We start from the raw sequence: 19,909 nt of genomic DNA, 5'->3' as shown, positions 1-19,909 counted from the left end.
CAAATGACTTATTTTAGATATAAGCTCACAACTGAAATCTGTGAAATCCCAGAGGACTAAATGGTTGAAGCGTCTTCATCAGCATGTCAAACAATTACACTTCAGATTACCTAACAAAATGAACTTGAGTAAACAAAAAGAGGTTTTGAAATGAGAATTTTATTCATTAAGGAGAAAAATAAATGTTGTCCAAACCAATCTGGTTCATGTGAATGAAGCAAACCTCTTGATTTCCTAAATTAGAACAACTTATCCTGAAGTAGGCGAGTAGTGGAGGAAAAACAAAATTGGAAATCACCATGAATGGCAGCAGCATCAGGAGTGCCATTTTCAGATATTGTTTTTTTTTTTTTTTATGGTATTACTACACATCACACAGAAAATCCAGAAGATCGAACAAAATATTTATTCTGACAATGACGAGACCTCCGATACTCCAGAGAGGTGAACGAGACGGTACAAAAAAAATCTTGCCATAAAAAAAAAAGAATCAGATGATGGCAACATTAAAACAACAAGTTGGCAGTCTTTTTTTGATGTTAAACTCAAAATCACCACAGCATTGAGGCAGACGGAGGAAAAGAAAAGGAGGTGGAATGTAACGTTTAGTGTGTACCGGGACAGGAAAGGCAGAAAACCTCCTCCTGCTCCATGTGTTACTGCGGTAACAGCATGACAAAAAATAAAATAAAATAAAAACAGGTAGAAAAAAGCAAACAAACCCAAAATCTTTACAATATCTGAGATTCAGCCCTGAGAGCAACATATCTATATATGTATATTTTTTTTATTTTTAAATGCAAACTTTTTTTTTTTAAACATATTCAGAAATGTATATTTGGTACAAATCACCGAAGCTTCCAGACAAACCTGCGGGAAGCTCACTGCTTTACTGCAATAAAACCACAAACTGGAAAAAATACTACAAACACAGAGATGGCACAAAACGATCAGCCAGGAAGTTTTTCTTTCTTTTTTTTTTTTTTTTTTTTTTTTAAAGGTGAGACTTGGATTCCTCTGAGATGCTTCATGCTGCTGGTGACCGAAAGCTGAGAGGAGAATCTGACAGTTACAATCAGGCAACTCCATGCTGCCCCCGGTGGTACGGAGAGGCGCCAGCACTGATCACACGGACTTCCTAAAAATAAAGTCATCAGAAAACAAAAATAAACAACAACAACAAAAAACAGAAAAAGTGCAAGCCAGGTGCCTTTACTCAGGAACTAATTTTCCACTGCACCCCAGATAAACTTTTGTCCCCCTCCGTAGATCAGAAAAGGCTTTTTAAGAAGGGTTGAGGTGCAGATTTTGCGTTTTAGGAGATAAAATGCCGTCACTACGACGTGCTTTAAGAGAAACCTGTCAGTGATTGACGGCGGAGCTGGAGTGAAGCTGAAACAAAAAGGACAAACACACACCACACTGGATTCTCGCTCCACTATTATGGGACTCGCAAGGAAGTCCGACTAATTTAAAAGGCAGCGCAGGCGAAAACCACACGGGCACGTTTTTGTTTTTTTTCCCCCCAACGATGCCAAAGTGGGGAGGCCAAAGTGCTTTGGAGTTGCACAAAAAAAAAATAAATAAATCAAACAAACAAAATCATCAGAAACAGTTTGATGATGAGGAGAAGGTGGCAAAAGAGCAATCAAAGAGCAATCACGAGAAAAGAGCTGAACAGTGCTGCGGGGCCCGGACTGGAGTGCTTCTTGTTAGCATACATTCAAACACACACTCACTCACACACACACACACTCACACACAATGATGGACTGCGTTGATAAAATCATCTGAGGTTACAACCGGTGCTGCATCATATAAAGCAAAGCCTGTAATACTATTACTGATGGTCCAATGTCCTGCTGCAGGCATGGGCAGATGCTGATCTAGCATCAAAAGTCCCTGCCCCTCCCCCATCTGTTGCTACAAGAGCATTTGACTAAATAACCAATCAAATAGAGATTTTGTCAGAACATTAGCCATAATGATTGAAAAAAATACAGCAAACAGATAATGCTACACGTTTCTAGAAAGTTTGAGAAATCTCTCAAAGCAGTGGAAGTTTAACAGTTTGAAATTTGGACACTTTATCATGCTGGTTGATATTTTAAAACCTACAACCTCACAGGAGTCACCATTAAACTTGTCACCATTTTCCCAGCCGTTTCTAACACATAGCTGCGCTCAAATTACGTTAGCGGATGTTTGCAGGCGTTTAGCGCCCGCTAACGTAGCGCCCTACGACATGGAGTCGTCTTGCTAGCTGTTAGCCTTCCATTGCTCTGAGGATTTCTTTATGTAAACACTGTAACGCAAGAAAGGGAATTACTACTGCAAACCGGAAGTGTCCCTTTAAAAGCAGCATGTTAGCTTAAAGCATAAGATGCTAGCAAGCAGTTAAGTGGCTATTTGTTGAGTTTGCTCAATTTTATGCATTTAAATTAAGATACCAGTCAATATGTGACATTTTGCAACCAGTTGGAACAATTGTTGCTTTTCTGCATTAAATTAGAGCATTTGATTCTATTTGTATTTAGTGTAAATACCAGGAAACAGTGATATTGTGGTTGTAATGCCCAGGCCTACTCAGATAGTTTGTTGTGTGAGCGCAGCAGCTTAACTCAGTCGCATTTATTTTTGTCCCATATTGGAATAAAACTAATCAGAAACTCCTTGACTTGTTGAAGAATATTAAAAACGCTAAACTGATAGCTTCCAAAAGGAAAGTAAAAATAAACACACACACCCCCACTCTCACCGACACACAAACATATTACAATTAAGCCTCTTTGACAAACAGCTGAAGAAGCCCGTAAGAGTTCAGGAATAAATAAACCAAAATATAATCAAATACTTAGAAAATCTTTTTAAAAAATTAAATATCTTTGATTATTATTATTCATATCAATCTGAGCAACAAAAAAAGCAAAAGAAACAGAACAATCCCATATAAATAACCAGACAAAACGAGAAATTCAGCATGTTACTCTGTAATTTCCTGCAGTCCACAGGTAGTTTGGGGGCTACAACAGTCACTCTGAAGAGCAGAGGGAGTCGGTAAGGTTTGTGGGTGCTAGCTGTCAGTCGTTGAGGGGTGGGGGGGTGAGGCCTGGTCCGCCGTTGTCATGGTTACCGGCGGATTCCTGCAGGATTCTGTAAAAATAAAGGAGTGACGGTGAAGATGCATTTCTGCATGTTTTAAAACTGAGCCTCCGAGGGGCCGACTGGGAGGAGAACGGTGTTACTGCCGCTATCAGCCGAACACACACACACACACGCACGCACACACACAGTGGTGATAAGCAGCCAACTAATGTGGGGTGGATTACTTTAGAAAACACTTTTTTTTTTAAAGACAAAAAATCTCTTTGCTATGCAAGAAAACTTGCTAAGCCTGGTGGTTGGGTTCTAGGTTCTCGTCTTTCGTCCAGCGGTTCGTTGTGTTTTTGAGTTAAAAAATGTTTAAAGTTGACAGGAAATTTGAAAACGTCTCTTGATAATTATGCGTTATTAAAAGACTGGAAGATTAATACCTGAACACCAACTAGAAAGTCTTAAAAAATGCAAACATTTTAAAGAGACTTAAAAAAATAAGCAATGCTAAAACTGGTGGGGTACAAGTAAAGCCTGGTGGCCCGCCAGGCTTACAATATACTGGGGGAAAACACTGAACAACTATCTTTAACAGTCCGTGAGTGGCTTTAAAAACGCTTTTGACATCTTTGACCTTTTACCTAGTTTTGGTCACAAACTAAACTGTATGTGATTGGGACTTTTATGCCATAGACCAACAAAAACAAGTGCATAATTGTGAATTTGAAGAAAAAGCATGCATGGCTTTAATTAATTTTATTACTATTATTATTGTTTCTCACCAATGTGTGAATGTGGTTTGATCGGAATTGTGTTCCTTGTATTTGACTTCTATTTGCCACAAACAGACAGAAGCTTTTGTCTGCTTGATGATGTAAATCATGGCAGCTGATGCTAACGCTTCTGAAACATCAGATCTCAACACTGTCCACCTTAGAATCGATCCCTTTCGGTTTCATTAATAAAGCATGCCAATAGTTTGATGTGTGTGCTACGACACTCACCTACCTCAGGAGGTTCCATCTCATCTGTCACCTGTCGTCCCATCGGCTCCCCGGAGGTGCTTTCAACGTTTTGTTCTGGTGAAAAAACCTCGACGTTAAACACTGAGTGTTTTATTTCAGTTTATTTTTTTCTTCTCGTGCTTGTAGCTTGCGGTTTCTTGGAAGCTCACCTTGTGCTTCTTACACTTCATGGAGAAATTGTCTTCGATGAGCACACAGTCTGCGGGAACAAGAGGAGAAGGTTTTTATAGAGATTTTATCCTGCCGATTCATCTGAACGGTTCAACCACCCACACGTGCCACTTCGGGCTTCGGCGGAAGTCATTGCAGCCAACACCGCCTCACAAAGCTGCTACTTCCACACACACTGCTTCACACACACACACACGCACGCACGCACACACACACACACACACACACACGCACACACACACACACACACACAGCTACAGTTTCTGGTGTTTGTGTGTCCAGATTTTCTCCAACTGGGTAGCAACTCGGAAAGCAAAACACACACACACACAGTGCTTTGCAAAATGGATTAATATTAGCTAAGCCTGTGGCAATAAGTAATTAGTAGCATGATAAATTAAAATGAGCTCAATTTCCTTCCTGATGATTCAATTTTTTTAAATTTTGTTTAAAGAGACTTGATACATTTTTATTCATGGTTTCAGTTCTGTGTGTTTGTTTCATTTTTATCTACTGCTTTTGGATGTTTTGTTTTATTTTGCATATTTAAAATGTCTTCCAGTTCCAGTGTTGAGTGTTCTGTACAAAATTAAAGTTTAGTAGTCTTTAAGAGGGCAAACTTGCATGTTATGCTACTATCATTATTATTATAATTATTATATTAGTTGAAAATGGTCTCAAAATGACAATTTTAGCATTATCGCGACAAATTTTGGGACAATTTATAGTCCAACAAAATTTGTTATCAAAACAAGCCTTATATTATCTGATGTCATGACCACAAACTTCAATGCGTTTCATTGTACGCATGTATTTTCTGTGATAGACCAACACAAAATAACTGAAATTAAAGGAATATGATGCAGGGTTAAATATAGAAACAGGACAAAAAAAAAATCAAAAATCTGAAAAGCTTTACATGAGGCTGTGAATGGCAAACACATTGTCTCAAAATTTGCAAAAAATAAAAAATAAAAGAACAAACTTCATTTCCTCCATCTTCAAAATTACGCACTATTTTGTGCAAGCCTATCGTACAAGACGCGAGTGAGGTTTGTGGTTTTAATGCGACTTAAGGTGAGAATATTTTTGCTAGGTGCTATGCAGTGGAGCTGCAACACAAAATGCAAACGACGAGCCCTCACCTGACTCCAGAGCACACCTGTAGTGGTATTTGTTAGGACAGCCTTTGAAGAAACAGCCCAGAGTTGCTCCTGGATTGTGGCACGCCGTACACACCTGGAAAGACACAGGTCCAAAGACAAGCAGGTGAGGCAGATAGGCTGGAGGTCCAGAAAGTAGGACAAAACTTTATTTGTTCTGATTTCTAAAGCCTCTGATTCGTCACTTTCATGAGGTTTACGACCCCCGACACTACAAATCTGACTAAATCTGCTATAGACTCACCAGCATCATTACTTTGATGATTACTCTTGCAGTAAGTTCATCACGTATTTGGTTGGTAAAAGCTAAAAAGCTGCGCAAAGCTAAAAACATTGCACTATGTTCACACAGCAGGCAAACGCGACACATATCTGACTCGTGTTTTTTAACCACGTAAACTGTTCACAAAGATGTCGGGTTTAATAATTAGGATGAATGAACATGGAAAAAAAAAATCTGATTTCAGATTTTTTTTTTCCCCTGCTTAATCTGGATTAAGCATCAAGACCTGCTGTGTGAACGCAGCCTAAGTGATGACAACCTCAAAGCATCCAGAAATATTTCTTAAGAGGTTTGGTTGCTCTGTTGGGGCAACAAAAGAAAAATAGAAATTTTGCAGATATATGGAATATAATAGTTGAATATTCTGACTGCACCACTAAAAAAAATAAGATTACTGTTACTAGTGGCACATTTTTTTCATATCAAGTAGAAGAAATAAAACAAAATCACTCAAAGTGGAGAAAGAACCGTGCATTAGAAAAAAAGAGTGTGGAGACGATAATGAGGTTGGCTAATAAACAAGAAACCCTTGCAACAAGTGAAAGGGTCTGAAAACTATTTCAAGAAGCTACATCAACAAAGAGTTTGGTTGTTCCCAGATAGCTGGGTCTGAAACATGGAGCAAAATGTCCTGGTTGTAACAGAGAAACTTCCAGGTGGACGTGAGGGAAGGCATGAATGAATCGGGACAGAAAACAAAGCAATCTTGGCTTGAAAACAGGAAGTGCACAAACAAAAACAACGAAGTAGAAAGCAGGCAGAAACAGGAGTAAAAGTTTGTGTGCAAACTGAAAGAGATCAGCTGAAAAGAGTGGGATTAACGTCAAGAGAGCCAAACTAGAACCACAGGAAAACAAAGTCGGCCAAACAGAAGCATTCACAGACTGAAGGGAGGGGGTATTGCTGATGATAAAGCCATTTCTTAGGACCATAATTCATCTCTTTGAACATCAAAGAGAGTTCAAACTTTCCTTCAGGAAGCTCCTAGATGAAAAAAAATGAATCTGACAAAACTGCTTTTACATCAGTGAAGAGTTGGAGCAAACTTTGATACTTTTCAATTCATTAAACCCTAATTTCTCCTCTACTAGCCCATTATCTACACCCTGTACAGGTCAAATTCAAAGGAGCTCTGTTTCCAACCCTCAGCGAGCCAAGTGTTACAAAAACAAGCAGTGACAACTGAACTGATGTTTTTATCAGCACCAATGTTTCTCCAGTGGTTTTTTTTTAAACTTGAAAGACCTGAATTATTCATGTTTCCTGTGGCTTACAACACATCTGAGGTATCAACCACAACTATGCCTACTGTATTGCCATTCCATTCAAAAGAGCAGCTTTACCGTCTCCTGGGCCACCTTGACGGCCTCCTCCAGCCCGTAAACTTTGCCCCTGACAAGGAACACGCCTGCAGACCAGATGCCGCAGTCCTCGTGGAGCCAATATTCGCATGGCTCCACAGGGAGAACGGGCGGGCTGTACCAGTCCTCCGCATCCGCAAGACCGCCTTCCGATCTTGCCTGCTTGGCTTCAGGGCTGCTGATCCTACCGCTGGACCACTTGCGGCTCCCCAGAAGGCCCTTCTGCTTTAGCGGAGCTGCCCAGCGTCTGGCTCTCGTAGTGCTGGAGGAAGAGTCGGAGTAGCTGGAGTCCTCCTCATCTTCTTTGAGACCCGACACGTTGGCCGGTGCTTTGATGTTCGGCCGGTACCCCTCGGGGTAATAGGGTCCGTGGAGATCCCCCAAGTCGATGGAGTTGGCCGAGCGGCCGCACAAGCAGCAGACGAGAGCACGCTGATGTTGGCCGTGCGTGGACAGTCGTCCCAGATACAGACAGGAAGTGGTGGGTACAATGGCTGAGACAAAGCGACTGGAGTGAGCTTGCTGCTGCTGTTTGGGTTCCGTCTTCACCTCCTCGGGGTAGTTCACTATTGTGCACAGAGCAGGGGATGACTGCTGTCGCTTGACACGAACAAACGGAGAGAAACTGTCCAACCTGACATCCTTCTTTTCTTCCTTGTAGGTGATGTACTTGAGCTTGATCTCAGGCTCCTTTGGGGAGAACATGGAGGAAGGTTGGCTGCACCTGGGTTTCTTTCGCCTCCGTTTTGGGGGTGCCTTTGTCTTCTTGGTGGGAGATGATGGCTTGTTTTTAGGGTCAACCTGGTTGTTCTTTGGAGACTTTGGTGGCGGACGAATGGGCAACACCTTTGATGCAGTAACTTCCACTGAGGGTTCGGGGACAGTGACCAACTCTGGCTTCTTCTTCGAGTTATTATGTGTGAGGAACTGGGCACTTGACTGAGAAGGGGGTTTCATCTTGGACTTCACAGGCCTACTCCGAGATGGCCGTGCTGGTTTTCTGCTTGGTCTCGCAAATCGAGGTCTTTTAGCAGGTGTGCCTGATGTTTCGGTCTTGTTGAGGGGTTCAGAAACAGAGGTAGAGTCATTGTAACTTTGAGCGTCGACGCTACTGGGTTTACTTTTTTTCACATTTACAGCTTTTCTTTTGACGGTCCTCAGCAAGAATGCAGTCTTTGCCTTGCCTTTCACTTTCCTCTTGGATCTGGGCAAGGCAGAAGTGTGTGTAACTGGCTGAGAGGCACTGGGTTTCTTATTGGCGAGTATGCTACTGGACACTTTATAGCGACCTGAATTTATATTCATGACTATTGCTTCCAGTCGAGTCCCTCTACCAGAACGCATGGGCAGTTTCCTTTCTTTTATCGTCCTCTCCAGCATATTTGCACTCCCATTAACGTGACGAATGGCACAACTGGTTTTGTTCTCCGGATTCAGACAAGAATCATCAGCCAAGTCAATCAAAGGCTCCAAAACAGCCTTCCGTTTATGGGATTTACTCTCATAACGTGACTCCAACCTCGTTGGGCCATCGTTGACCGCAGAGCTTGCCCGAGTGGTTTTGTCTGAACACAAGGTATCATACACAGCATCATCGGCAGCCTCTAAATAAAAGTAATCTGCGCTGGGTGAGCTGGAGGCCTGAGGAAGGAGGAACACATCCTCCACATCCTCTACTGAGGTAGAGGGTGGGGAGACTGGATCTTCCAAAGGGCTCTTGTATTCCCTACTCACTGAACACACATCTGTGGAACCGCTGCTTTTGGAGACCTCTTGGTCCTGTTTCTTAGCCCCAATGAAAAGCACATCGGATGTTCCTCTGTCCTCATCCTCATCCCAGAGAATTTCTGACCAACCATCATACCGACCGTTCTCTACACAATTTCTACTTTCAGAAAGAATGCTGTGTTTCTCTTCTGCCAATAGCTTTTTATCATATCCACTGCTGGAAATGACTTCTCCATTAGTCTTTGGAGGCTCTTTCACGTTGTATTCTCTAGCATTATCCTGTGGTCCTACTTGAGGTTGAGAAAGCGAGGGGAACAGTTCTGCATGTGTGACAAGGTTAACAGGCTCCTTGTCCTGCTCTAGGAAATGCTGGTTCAGTGCATAGCTGGTCTCCTCAAACCCAATGTCAGTGTTGCATTGAGGGTGGAAGGAAGACTTGCTGACAGGCGACACACTGTACAGAGGAGAGCTGTGAGTGGAGAAGACATGAGACCTGCTCACGTAGGACAGGGTGACTGTAGTGTGGGATAAGGCATTGTCTGGCTGAATTTGATCCCCCGGTTGAACTGTGACATCTGAGGAGCCAGTCTCTGACAACTGTAACCCGGGGATGGAAGATCCAGAGTTCGGGCCCCAGCCAGAGCCCTTGACCCTCCGCAAGGCATCCAGAGATGGTGATGTGAGGAGGTGTTCATCGTCTTTCCTGGTCAAGTCAATTACGCTGGAGCGAGCGGGGGAAGAGGCACCTTGATGCTGTAGCTCATCCAAGGTCCTGGGTGGTTGCTCCATAACAACTGTAATAGATGGAAAGTTCATTATATTTACTTAAATGAAGCATACAATTGTATCTGCATGGATGTCGTAGTAATGTTAGACTTTTCACTAGAGAGATTATATGACACAATTGACAGCTACTTCATTTTCCAAAACAAATAAAACTTTCACTGTCATATTTCAAATTTTCAGATGATGAATAAAAAGCAAACTGGTGCCTGCAACCCAACTAAAATAGTAGTTTAACTATAGCTGATATTTTAGATGTATATAAAAACGGGGAAACCATTCTCATTATGGGGAAAGACTACGACGAAAATTGAAAAACCCCTGAGTCAAATGACAATGAAACTCTTGAGTACATTTAAATTTCTAACCGCAACTGTGAGCAACACCTCTGACCTGCGCAGGAAATGTAGAATAAAAACAAAGTTATCTCTTTTAAGTCATCATTTCGTTAGGGTGCAACTACATATTTATCTTCACAACTATTTTAGGACAAAGGAAACGGTTTAACCGCTACCCATGAAGTCACACCGCTGTCATAAGCTGTAGGTAACTGACGTGTACGTGGCTTTAACTCCTGTAGTAAAAAACACACAAAAAAGGAACGACCGACAGTTTACCTTCTAGCTTCATTTTAGATTAGGTTAACATGTCAATGATTTTAAGAAGTTATTTTATGAGAAAAACGGGTCTAAAGGCAATCAGCGAACTTTTCCCCGACGACACTGACAGGTCGGGATGGCTAGTTAGCTTAGCAAGAGCTAGCGAGCTAGCCTGGCCCGGTGTAGCTGCGGTAATCTCCCCTCGTGTCAATTTCCATGGAATATTTAATAGCTTCTACGAAACACTGTAAAAAACCGCAATCTTAAACTTTAATACTTGCAATATACCCGTACATTTAACGACTACCCTCTGTCGTCATTTCGGCTATGTTTATTACCCCCATAATATAAATATTTCAATAAAATGTTAACTTATAGTTGAAAATATTGCTTCTTCCTCAAAGCTTCTATGACGACCACCAACTTCTTAACGAGGAAAAAAACGTCCAACGCAAATATAAAATCAAATTTCTTAGCACAAATAGCACCCCTTATAATGTTTAATTAATGCCGAATAGAAGAATACATGATTTTTATGCCAAGCTTATTAAACGTTTCTTCACAGGTGTCCGAGAATAAGCGACATTACACATTTTATTAAACTACCAAATACTTGCAATGGAGTTTGGCATGCCGTTTACTTTGAACGGTCCGGATAGGGGCAAGGCCCGGCTGGGTGAAACAAAGACAGGACGGAGGGTACGGGCTCTGCTGCGCTTCTGAACACAACTTACCCGCACGGGGAAAATCTCTGCGTTTTCAAACATTCAGTTAGGATTTCATCCCAGCCTGCGTCTCCATCAACAGCGCCTCCCTTTCACATGAACTCTGGCGGAGCTGGGAAAGTAAAAAAAAAAGCCCTTTATTAAATAAATACCCACTCACTTTCCAGGAACACACTACTCTGATAGCAGCGCTGTCATGTTGGAACCTAATCTCTGACTTCCGGATATGGCCTTCAAAATAAATCACGTTTCTACAACCGATCACAACAACTCGCAATTAATCGTTAAATTAGAATACGCAGCTTATTAAATCGTCCAGGTGTTAACTGCAGTCTGTCTACGTAGTAGAAATACCTTAAACGTCATGTATAACTGTTGGCCGATAAAGATTAAACTTTCTCCATGGTTTTCCATTCGACAAAAATCCTACCTTTGCATCCACTTGAGTGTCGGCCTGACCGAAAATAAACAAAGCAGCAAGTGAAACGGCCAACGCTCACCTGTGGAACCGAGATGCGTCGTGATCAGTTTCACGCCACTTACTGTCACTTTCAGTTAGACTTTATTTAATGCGTCAGCAGATTATTTTTGATCAATTCAAAGATGCTACGCTAGTTTAAAAATACTTCCTTCAAAACGGAAACATTTTCATGGTAGTTTTACACAAATTACTAAACCATCTTCATTTATTTAACTTCATTCTGTATGACCCGAAAAATTGGTTAAGCTGTTCAGGAGCTATTAAAGCACAACCCATTAACTGGAAACCACTAAAACACCAGTGTCCACAGTAAAAGCCCGTTTACATCAGCAAAGACTGCGAGGCTACTGGTCAAGGAAAACGCGTCTACTTCCAAGTTAATACCTTGAAACTTGACGGAAATGAGAAGCCAAAAGCCACCTAGAGAGAAAGTGTTATGGTCAAACAAAACACACTGAGCTGTTTGGCCACAAAGATAAGGAGCTATGAGTGGAAAGGTCAAAGGTTAGCTTGTACAAGCCATGAAGCATAATTGCAATAGTCATGTCTCTTTTGCTACCAACCAATTTAAATGAACTCATATTCTGTCAAGAAGATGACAAATATAGAGACAGAGGTTTTGTTGTGGGTGGCTGGTGTGTAATGTGCTTAGGGACATTATACCAGAGACAAATGTATAACTTTGACCTCGTATGGATTGAGCAAAGTCTACAAATTTAAGTTTTACTGTTTTGTATGCAACAAAGGTACAGTATAGAACTTTCCCATTCACCAACATGGATTACGTGTTTATTTTTGGCTTCCTGTATTATTATGGTTTGTTTCTTTGGGGTGACAAAGGGCGGTGGGTTAGGTTCAACATAGGATAACCTTTTGAAGATGCATGGAAGGTAATGGCTGCCTAATGAGCTGCATTACTGACATTTGGGTGTCCGAGGATTGGCAGTAGAGGCATTACCAGCATGTGACTGTGAGCTGATGTGCTGATGATAGTCCACTGGATTACAGCAAAATACCTTTTTATTTTTTTACCATCCTCCATAACCTCTTTGAACCCAAAAGTAAACAGAAGAACCCCAACCATTCATTGGGCAACAAGGTCACCACAAAGACTGTATACCTTTGAAGGTTAAATTGAATTTTCTACGTCCTTCAGACAAGGGGAATCTATTTTAGTTTCAATCACCATTTGTGTTGTGTTTTATTTTGTCATTTTTATTGCTGTGTATGCAGTTTTTATTAACTGTATTCTTTCAGTTTCCAACAAAGAGGAAGTGTACAAAACCTATAAGTAAAACTAAGTGGAAGAAAATGTACACAGGAAACTGATTGGAGACTATGCTTAGCAAGCTATGTGGCATAAAATATTAGGGGCTATTTTTCTTATTATTGATATTACTAATTTACATTCAAGTCTTATTTAGCAAAACTTTGCACTTTCAGATTTTCTTGTCAATCTTTTGCGAGATGCAACGTGAAAGATGGCCATACATCTCAATGCAAGACCTTGAGGAGGACTGCGCAAACGGCAAACGTCATAACCAGAAATGGTGCAAAATATTTATTGCTAATAAACCTGTAGTCAGTCGGTGTATATTTGCTTTATATTTACAATAATAGAGTACAGAGGAATGGGAATGTAAAAGAAAAATCCCAGCCATTTAAATAAATACAAAGACACTGCCACGGAACAAGACTACAAACATAAACCAACTGGAGAATCTCCTATACAGCTGGACCAAGGACTGCTGTGAGGGAAAACAAAAACAAAAAAACTATACCTTTTCATGTACGTACTTAAATTATAGTCAGTGAATCTGCCCATCAGAACACCGTTAGCTTTCCAGGAACATCAAGTTTGTGTGATGTGAATTTGGAAGACGGGCAACACGGATGAGCGCTCCCACTCCAAAGCTCGTTTACGACACGTTTGTGTGTGGAGAAGGTGCAGAGGAGTCACAACAGGCTGAACACTGGACTCATTCCTATTGCTTGTGTTATACAGGTGTTGCTTCTCAATATGCGCTTTTGTTTTAAGCCAGTCAACATTACAGCTAAACGTCTTTGGCTAGCAACAGTCTATAGCGTTAAAACAGTAGCTTACACAGTCATAGTTTAGTGTATGCACGGCAGATGCTCTTTTTAAAAAAACATTATTTACAATAAAGACATAGGAGGAAGGGGCTGGAGGGAGGAGAGAAATAACACAAAAACGTCACAGTTAACTGAAGTGCATGGAATGCAAACTCTAGACATGAAATTCAAACTTCATAGCGTGTCTTCTTTAATAACATATATGATCTGTGTTCAGTGACCAGTGTGTAGTGTTTCTAAATAAGTCATAGCAGAGCTAAAAAATATAGTGGGCTCCTAAACATGCGGCATGGCAGGCAGACGTGACGCGTTGCTTGTCAGAACTCCTTCGTGTCTTTGTTTTCGAACAGGTGGAGTCTCTGCTCGGCCGTCAGCCCTTCCTTCAGACTCTGGAGGGAAACAAACAAAAGAGATATTCGAGGTTAGGACACGTCTCACAGGGGAAAACCCCCCCCAAAAAACCTCACAGTTAGGCAAGGGATTTTCCTCTATTATTCAGTTGTGACCCAGTTATGATTAAATCTATCCAGGTATGATTCTTAGCTACTTAAGTGTTTTCTGGCTTTAAAAAAAAAACCAAAATGTGAGGAATTTAGCATAAACTAAAGATCGTTGTCAGATCTTGAGTGGGAGACAGCAGGGTGTGTTACACCGACCCGTGGGTGTGTCTGCTTTGGTTTACCTAAAGGAGAGGAAGAAGTAGGCCTACACACGTCTTCTGCTAACTGTCCCAGGGCATGTCTCGATTCACAGACTGAGGACAGAAGGGGAGGAAGAAACAAAACACACACACACCAGCAAAAAGTGTGTGTTAGACCGCTGTGGTGTTTGATTTGCAACAAAATCCCAAGATTGCAGTTCAGATGGAGTCACAACACAGAAGAAGTAGTCACACCCCTTCAACTTTTATTTATTTTTGTTCCCACAATGCAGCCACAAATGTGTATTTATAACAGGACAAGACCAACACAAATTAGAGCTTAACTGAATAAGAAACAAGAAAATATGTTTGTTTTGTTTTTTTTTCCATTTTATTTATTTTTTAACAAACAGAGAAACATCATGGCTTCAGTTATAGCTGAAAGTCTCTACCAGTTTTGTAGAGAATTCTTGAATTTCAGCTTTGATTTAGGTCTGGTCTTTGACTAAGCCATTTTGAACACATGAATATCTTTCAGCCTGCTGGAAGTTGAACGTCGGCGCTTTGATACGTTTTATCACCATATATTTACTTCCTTCCATCTTCCCATCAACTGATATAAATGTCCTGTTTCTGCTAGAGAAAAGCGACCCCCAGCATGTTGTTGCCATTAAAGTGTCTCACAGTGAGGGTCATGTGTTCAGGGTGGTGTGTGTTAAAGCTTCACCACACATGGCCTTGTGTATGTATGGATTCTATTACTTAGGTACTTTTGAGAGCTGGGCAAGACGGCTTAAAAATTAAATCTCAGATGTTTTCAAACCAGATCTGATTTTAACCGATTTTTTTCCCCTCGCTTTCTTTTCTAAAAAAAGAAATTACAAATGGCAGAAAATATAAAAAAAATCGGCTTTTGTTTCAATCATCTCTTTCGCGAGTTGTATGACAGAGCATTAGGGGGACAGGCTGTGTGAGGTTTGGTTTAATTATGAGAATATGGTCTTTATAGTAGAATAAAGATGGAAATTTACCTGGAAAACGTCTCGAAGTTGAGGAAAAAAGTTGACAAGAGAAAAGCTTTGATAAGTTATTGCGATCTGGTGTTAGCTGCTCAGTCTGAGGTTCTTCAAAATGGTTTGCATGATCATTTCAAAGTCCTACTGAATAATTTGATGCTGATGTGTTAAAAGATTTAATATTTCATTGTCTGTAAAACTTGTTAAAATTACACAGAATTTTTTTTCTTTTTTCTGTAGGGGTTATCATAAGATTATAACTTCATTCTTCTAATAAGATGACTTTTGACTCTTATCGTACGACTTTATTATACAGTATTGCTGTCGTATTTTGTTATAGAAATGGTATCCAGATTCAAAGTCCAAATAAATAGAAGCTTTGCCAAACAAGACGGCAAAGCTTCTAAAACAAGATTTAAAAATATTAAAAACCATAATTTTTCTTCCACTTCAATTATGCACTACTTTGTGTTGGTCTATCAAACAATATCCATTCAGTAAAGGCACTGTATATTGATAAAACACAGCTGAGGGCTTGCACTGTTGCATGCAACATTTCAGGTGACCTGCAGAGGGCAGCAAATAACTGTAATGTGCACCTCAGGCCTTAACGGATGGAAAACTGAACTGCTCTGTCTCTTGTCAAAGTGTTGCTGCCTCACATCACAGCCATGTGGTTTTGCAGCGGGAACTCTGCACAAGTGCTGCAAATACAAATCGTTTCTTTCTGACCCACCTTTGACCTCAGGGTTCGCTCCGAGCGCTTGGCTGCCGCCGCTGCCATCTTCAGGATGTCGGGATTGCTTTTGGACTTCATGATATCTGTCACGAGAACGGTCAGAAGCCGAATTAGATCGGCGGTCGGATGGCGGGCCGTTTCGAGGCGGCGTCGCCGGCGTACCGTATCCCCCTCGCTCCAAATCCTCGAGCGACGGCTCTCCGAGCGCCTCGTGCGCCAGCTGCAGCTGCTCCCGGAGCCTTCCGAGGTCCCGCTCTGCCTTGGCCTTCACGATGCTCAGCTCCGTGTAAATGTCCTTGTACTTATCCGTCGCGTATTTCTTGTCCTGCAAGCACAACATTTCGCTTAGACACACAGAGCGCTTTCGGCGGCGTCACCAGGAATCGTTGGCGGTCGCCGAGGCGAAGCCGCGAAGGACTCGGCGTTACTCTTTGAGCGGCCTGGAGTTCGTCTTTGAGGGAGTTGATTTCCTGCTTCAGGTACTGGACCTCGGACTCCTTCACCCGCAGCATCACCTGAGGAAACCATGGAGAAAGAACATGGACTGGATTCACAGGAAAATGTATAAATCTGTTAATAAAAGAGGGTTAGTAGTCATGCACTGCAGAATGTCTGATTACAATATTACAGACTCATATCTAGCTCATGGTCATATAACTTTGAATGAAATTTTGGGTCTTTGAATATGCTTTGTTAGAACTCCATCATTATCATCGTGTTTCGGGTTCTCTCTTTATCAGACACCGATCTGATATTAATATCTGTATCAGTTCTGGATTGGGTATCTAAACCCTGAATAATCATATATTCAAGTGCAATACACATTTTTATCAAACTGCTATAAGACGACATTTGTTTTGAATTGGTGCTACATAAATAAACTGCATTGAATTGATTGCTGAAATAATCATCAACTAATTTAGTGATCGATTAATCGTTAACTGTACAGACTCGAGAAAAAGCTATTTGCTGAATAAATAATTCAGAACAATAACTAGGCAAAAGCTGTACAATAAAAACACTTTTGTCTGTAAATATGGTTGACACAAAATTCCTTAAGTGGTCTAGTTTTAGCTTCACCCAGTTTAAATTCACAAAATAAATGCTATGTTGCTGGCAATAAAATGTTCATTTTCTTATTTAAAAAAAATGTACTGAACTGTTGGTGTATTTGACTCTTTTAATGCATTTCTTATATTGTATTAATAAAGGTTCAAGGGGTTAAATGAAAAATCTGTAGAAGGTACCCGTTTGTTTCATCTGATTAATCAACAGAATATTCAATAGAGTAACCATTTACAAAAATAATCATTATTATAGATAATTAATATTTTCTAAAGAGACATTTTCTTTACAGAGACTTCATAATCCAATTTTTTTCTGTTGTTGGTTGCGTTTCTTTGGGGGGGGTTATTCTTGTTTTATTATGTAGCGTTCTTTACTAAATTAAAGTGTATTGGTCTTAACAGGGTGAGCTTGCATTTTTGCACCATTATCAATAACACTACTTGAAAACAGATTCAGAACATCCATATCATCACAATAATAATAATAATTACTGGGACAATTTATCCACCAGCCAAACTCTGCTATCGTGACAGGGCCTACCTGTATTTTAACTGTGCGATATAAACTAAACTAGTCGCTCTCACGACTGCAATGGTTCCTGAGGGGAAACTGCTGCCGCCGCCAAACGTCACTGCTGCAAACTGGTTTTAGGATCCTATCTGTGTGATTTTATGTGCTGCAGTGATTACCTCCAACTCATACAGCTCCTTCCCCTGGATCGTGGTGTTTGGATCTCCGGCTCCGTCCTCAGACGTCATGGAGCGCATCTTGGTGATCTCTGCAGCCAGACGGTTGTTCAGCTCCTAACCGTGATCCGGAGAAGGAGATCAAGGAAGAGTCCAGCAGAAATCGTGAGGCTGTAGACTGAGTGTGTGTGTGTGTGTGTGTGTGTGTGTGTGTGCACCTGGTTGTGTGCATTGAGCTCCTGGTTCTCCCTCTGACACTGCCTGAGGGCCTGCCTCTCAGCCTCCAGAGCCTGGGCCAGGTGGGCGTTCTCCAGGCACTTCTGGGAATACTGCTCCGACAACACCTCGATCTCCCGCTGGAAGGAACACAGCTCCTCCCTGGAACACAACGCCAAACCTGATAACGTGTTCGCCGTCCGCGTCGCACGTTCACAAATGGCTTGAAACGCGATACCGGAGCCTGCGAGAAGTATTCGTACTCATTTAATGTTTTTAACAGTGTTGTCACCAGCTTCAGTGGATTTTACTGGGGTCTCGTGTGTTGGAGCAAATGGATTTTCATGTACTTCTTGTTAATAGTTGCAGTAATCCAGGAGTGTGTGATGGGAATCCATTGTTTCTAATTTTGCCGTTTTTAAAAACAAAAATTTTCTTCTAAAAACCTTCTGCGTGTTTACAGAAGTATGGAAGATGAATGTGGCTAAGAGGGTAAAAAGTGTCGCTGGATGACTTACTGTGAAATAAAAAAAGGCAAATTAAATAAACATTCCTTGTGTTTTGCTTGATATATCCCGTTTATAAAGACAGAAACTTGCCATGGAAAGCTCATGCTAAAACAATTACAAAAATGTCCATCTGCACCGGCTCCATGTGCTGGACGGCAAAATTTGTACCGTTTTAAAAGAATTCCAGGACCACAAATGGCCACCGAGTCACACTTTGGAGCAAAGCAAAACAAGAAAAATGAAAATCTGACATGTTTTCATTTATATTCATCCCATTTCAGTCTGACTCTCCAACACAAAAAAAATCTAGTGAAAACAACTGCCTTCAGTAAATAGAGTAAATAATTTAATCTCAGGTCAAAGCAAAAATACCGAGGTAAAATTCCAATAAAATCCATCGAGATTTGTGGCTGCAACATTAAAACGTTGAGGTGTGTGAACCCTTCTGGTTTCGATCCTCTGACCTTTTTATTCTGATAGCCTGTAAACTGTTCACAGTGGTGAAGGCAGGCAGGTGAAGCGAACACACAGAGCCTCCATGCATGTTCACACAAGTCATGAGTGAATAAATCAGCAGGTCTTAAAACCTGGAGAAGCATCAGAGATGACATCTGACTGGCGGTGTGTGTCAGCAGGGCTAAGCCTGACAGATCCTAGATCGCTTTATACACACAGCTGTGCTTTAAAATGGGCCGGTTTTTAATCACTTGATGTGTTGAAAGTGAATCCATTGTAGGAGAAATGAGGTAAAGATGCCTCAGGCCAAAAAGACTGAAGTATCAGCAGAATAAAAACAGTAAATTGAGGAAATTTGCATATATTTAGACAGTTGTAGCTTTGTAAAACGAACCCGTCCTATTTATATAGTTTATTTCTAGAGGCGCACTGATTGCAGTTCTCTGGTTGATAACTGATTTTTACGAGACCTGACCTGGAGATTCAGATTTTGTCTGAAAAGTTGCTCAATATACTGCCTCGAATCTGCGTAGAAAGATTCGAGGAAGAAAGAAAGAAGAAAACTACATTGAATATTTGGGTTATTTTAGTAATTGGTTATTCTGACCACTAAAATATTCAAAACACAGGAGATGCAAATAAACAATTTAATTTCTTTTTAAAAACAGAAAATAAACACTTAATTGCCTAAAATGCAACAGGATAGCATTCATTTAGTGAATTTGAACCAGGAGAAGCTAAAACTGACTCTTTAGTTTTGGGTAAAACATTTTTGTCTCGTGTAGTTTTTCTTAATTACTGCTCTGAATCTGTTGGGGGTTTGTTTAGCAAATGAGCTTTTTCTGAGTCTGTATACTTCAGTTGCCAATTAATCGATTACTGAATCGACGGTTATTTCATTAGTCGATTAATCATGATTAATCGTTTCAGCCCAATAGAATATACAAGATTAAATAATCCTGCCACAACAAAATTTAAGACCTGTGATTAATGAATTTAAGGCCAACTTTAAGGAATTTAAAACATTTCAAGGACTCAGAGAGATGAATATCAGACTTTTTAAGGATGCACGG

At 40.8% G+C, this 19,909-nt stretch overlaps 2 protein-coding genes across 7 annotated transcripts in view; both read right to left on the bottom strand.

Moving 5' to 3' along the window:
- Window positions 1-139: 139 nt before the first annotated feature.
- Window positions 140-11,768, bottom strand: LOC111609884 (transcription factor 20-like). Of its 3 annotated transcripts, none has more exons than XR_002753396.1 (7): window positions 10,941-11,339; window positions 7,079-9,618; window positions 5,435-5,528; window positions 4,268-4,317; window positions 4,098-4,172; window positions 2,988-3,153; window positions 140-1,138 (listed from the first exon to the last, which is right to left on the bottom strand). XR_002753396.1 is itself a non-coding variant. In XM_023340901.1 (7 exons), the coding sequence occupies exons 3-6, from the start codon at window positions 9,611-9,613 to the stop codon at window positions 4,125-4,127; spliced, it is 2,727 nt and encodes a 908-aa protein (XP_023196669.1). In that variant the 5' UTR covers window positions 9,614-9,618; window positions 10,941-11,043; window positions 11,362-11,768; the 3' UTR covers window positions 144-3,153; window positions 4,098-4,124. The 3 variants fall into 3 exon arrangements, 2 of the variants coding, with proteins under 2 accessions (XP_023196670.1, XP_023196669.1); XM_023340901.1 differs by adding an exon at window positions 11,362-11,768 and having other exon boundaries at window positions 144-3,153; window positions 10,941-11,043; XM_023340902.1 differs by having other exon boundaries at window positions 140-3,153; window positions 4,102-4,172.
- Window positions 11,769-12,958: 1,190 nt separating this feature from the next.
- LOC102226592 (myosin phosphatase Rho-interacting protein-like) overlaps window positions 12,959-19,909 on the bottom strand; it is a 51,731-nt gene continuing 44,780 nt past the window's right edge. For 3 of the 4 annotated variants that reach the window (XM_023340897.1, XM_023340899.1, XM_023340900.1), the window contains 6 exons: window positions 17,874-18,033; window positions 17,659-17,772; window positions 16,330-16,416; window positions 16,064-16,226; window positions 15,899-15,984; window positions 12,959-13,895 (listed from right to left, as the gene is read on the bottom strand). In XM_023340897.1, the coding sequence (XP_023196665.1) occupies window positions 13,824-13,895; window positions 15,899-15,984; window positions 16,064-16,226; window positions 16,330-16,416; window positions 17,659-17,772; window positions 17,874-18,033 (682 nt within the window). In that variant the 3' untranslated portion in view covers window positions 12,959-13,823. Of the gene's footprint in view, window positions 13,896-14,188; window positions 14,261-15,898; window positions 15,985-16,063; window positions 16,227-16,329; window positions 16,417-17,658; window positions 17,773-17,873; window positions 18,034-19,909 lie in introns of all 4 variants that reach the window. The other variant, XM_023340898.1, reaches the window with a different exon arrangement.

Source organism: Xiphophorus maculatus, chromosome 10 (genome assembly GCF_002775205.1).
Source record: "Xiphophorus maculatus strain JP 163 A chromosome 10, X_maculatus-5.0-male, whole genome shotgun sequence".
NCBI lineage: Eukaryota > Metazoa > Chordata > Actinopteri > Cyprinodontiformes > Poeciliidae > Xiphophorus > Xiphophorus maculatus.
This window is presented reverse-complemented; position numbering and strand designations above follow the sequence as displayed.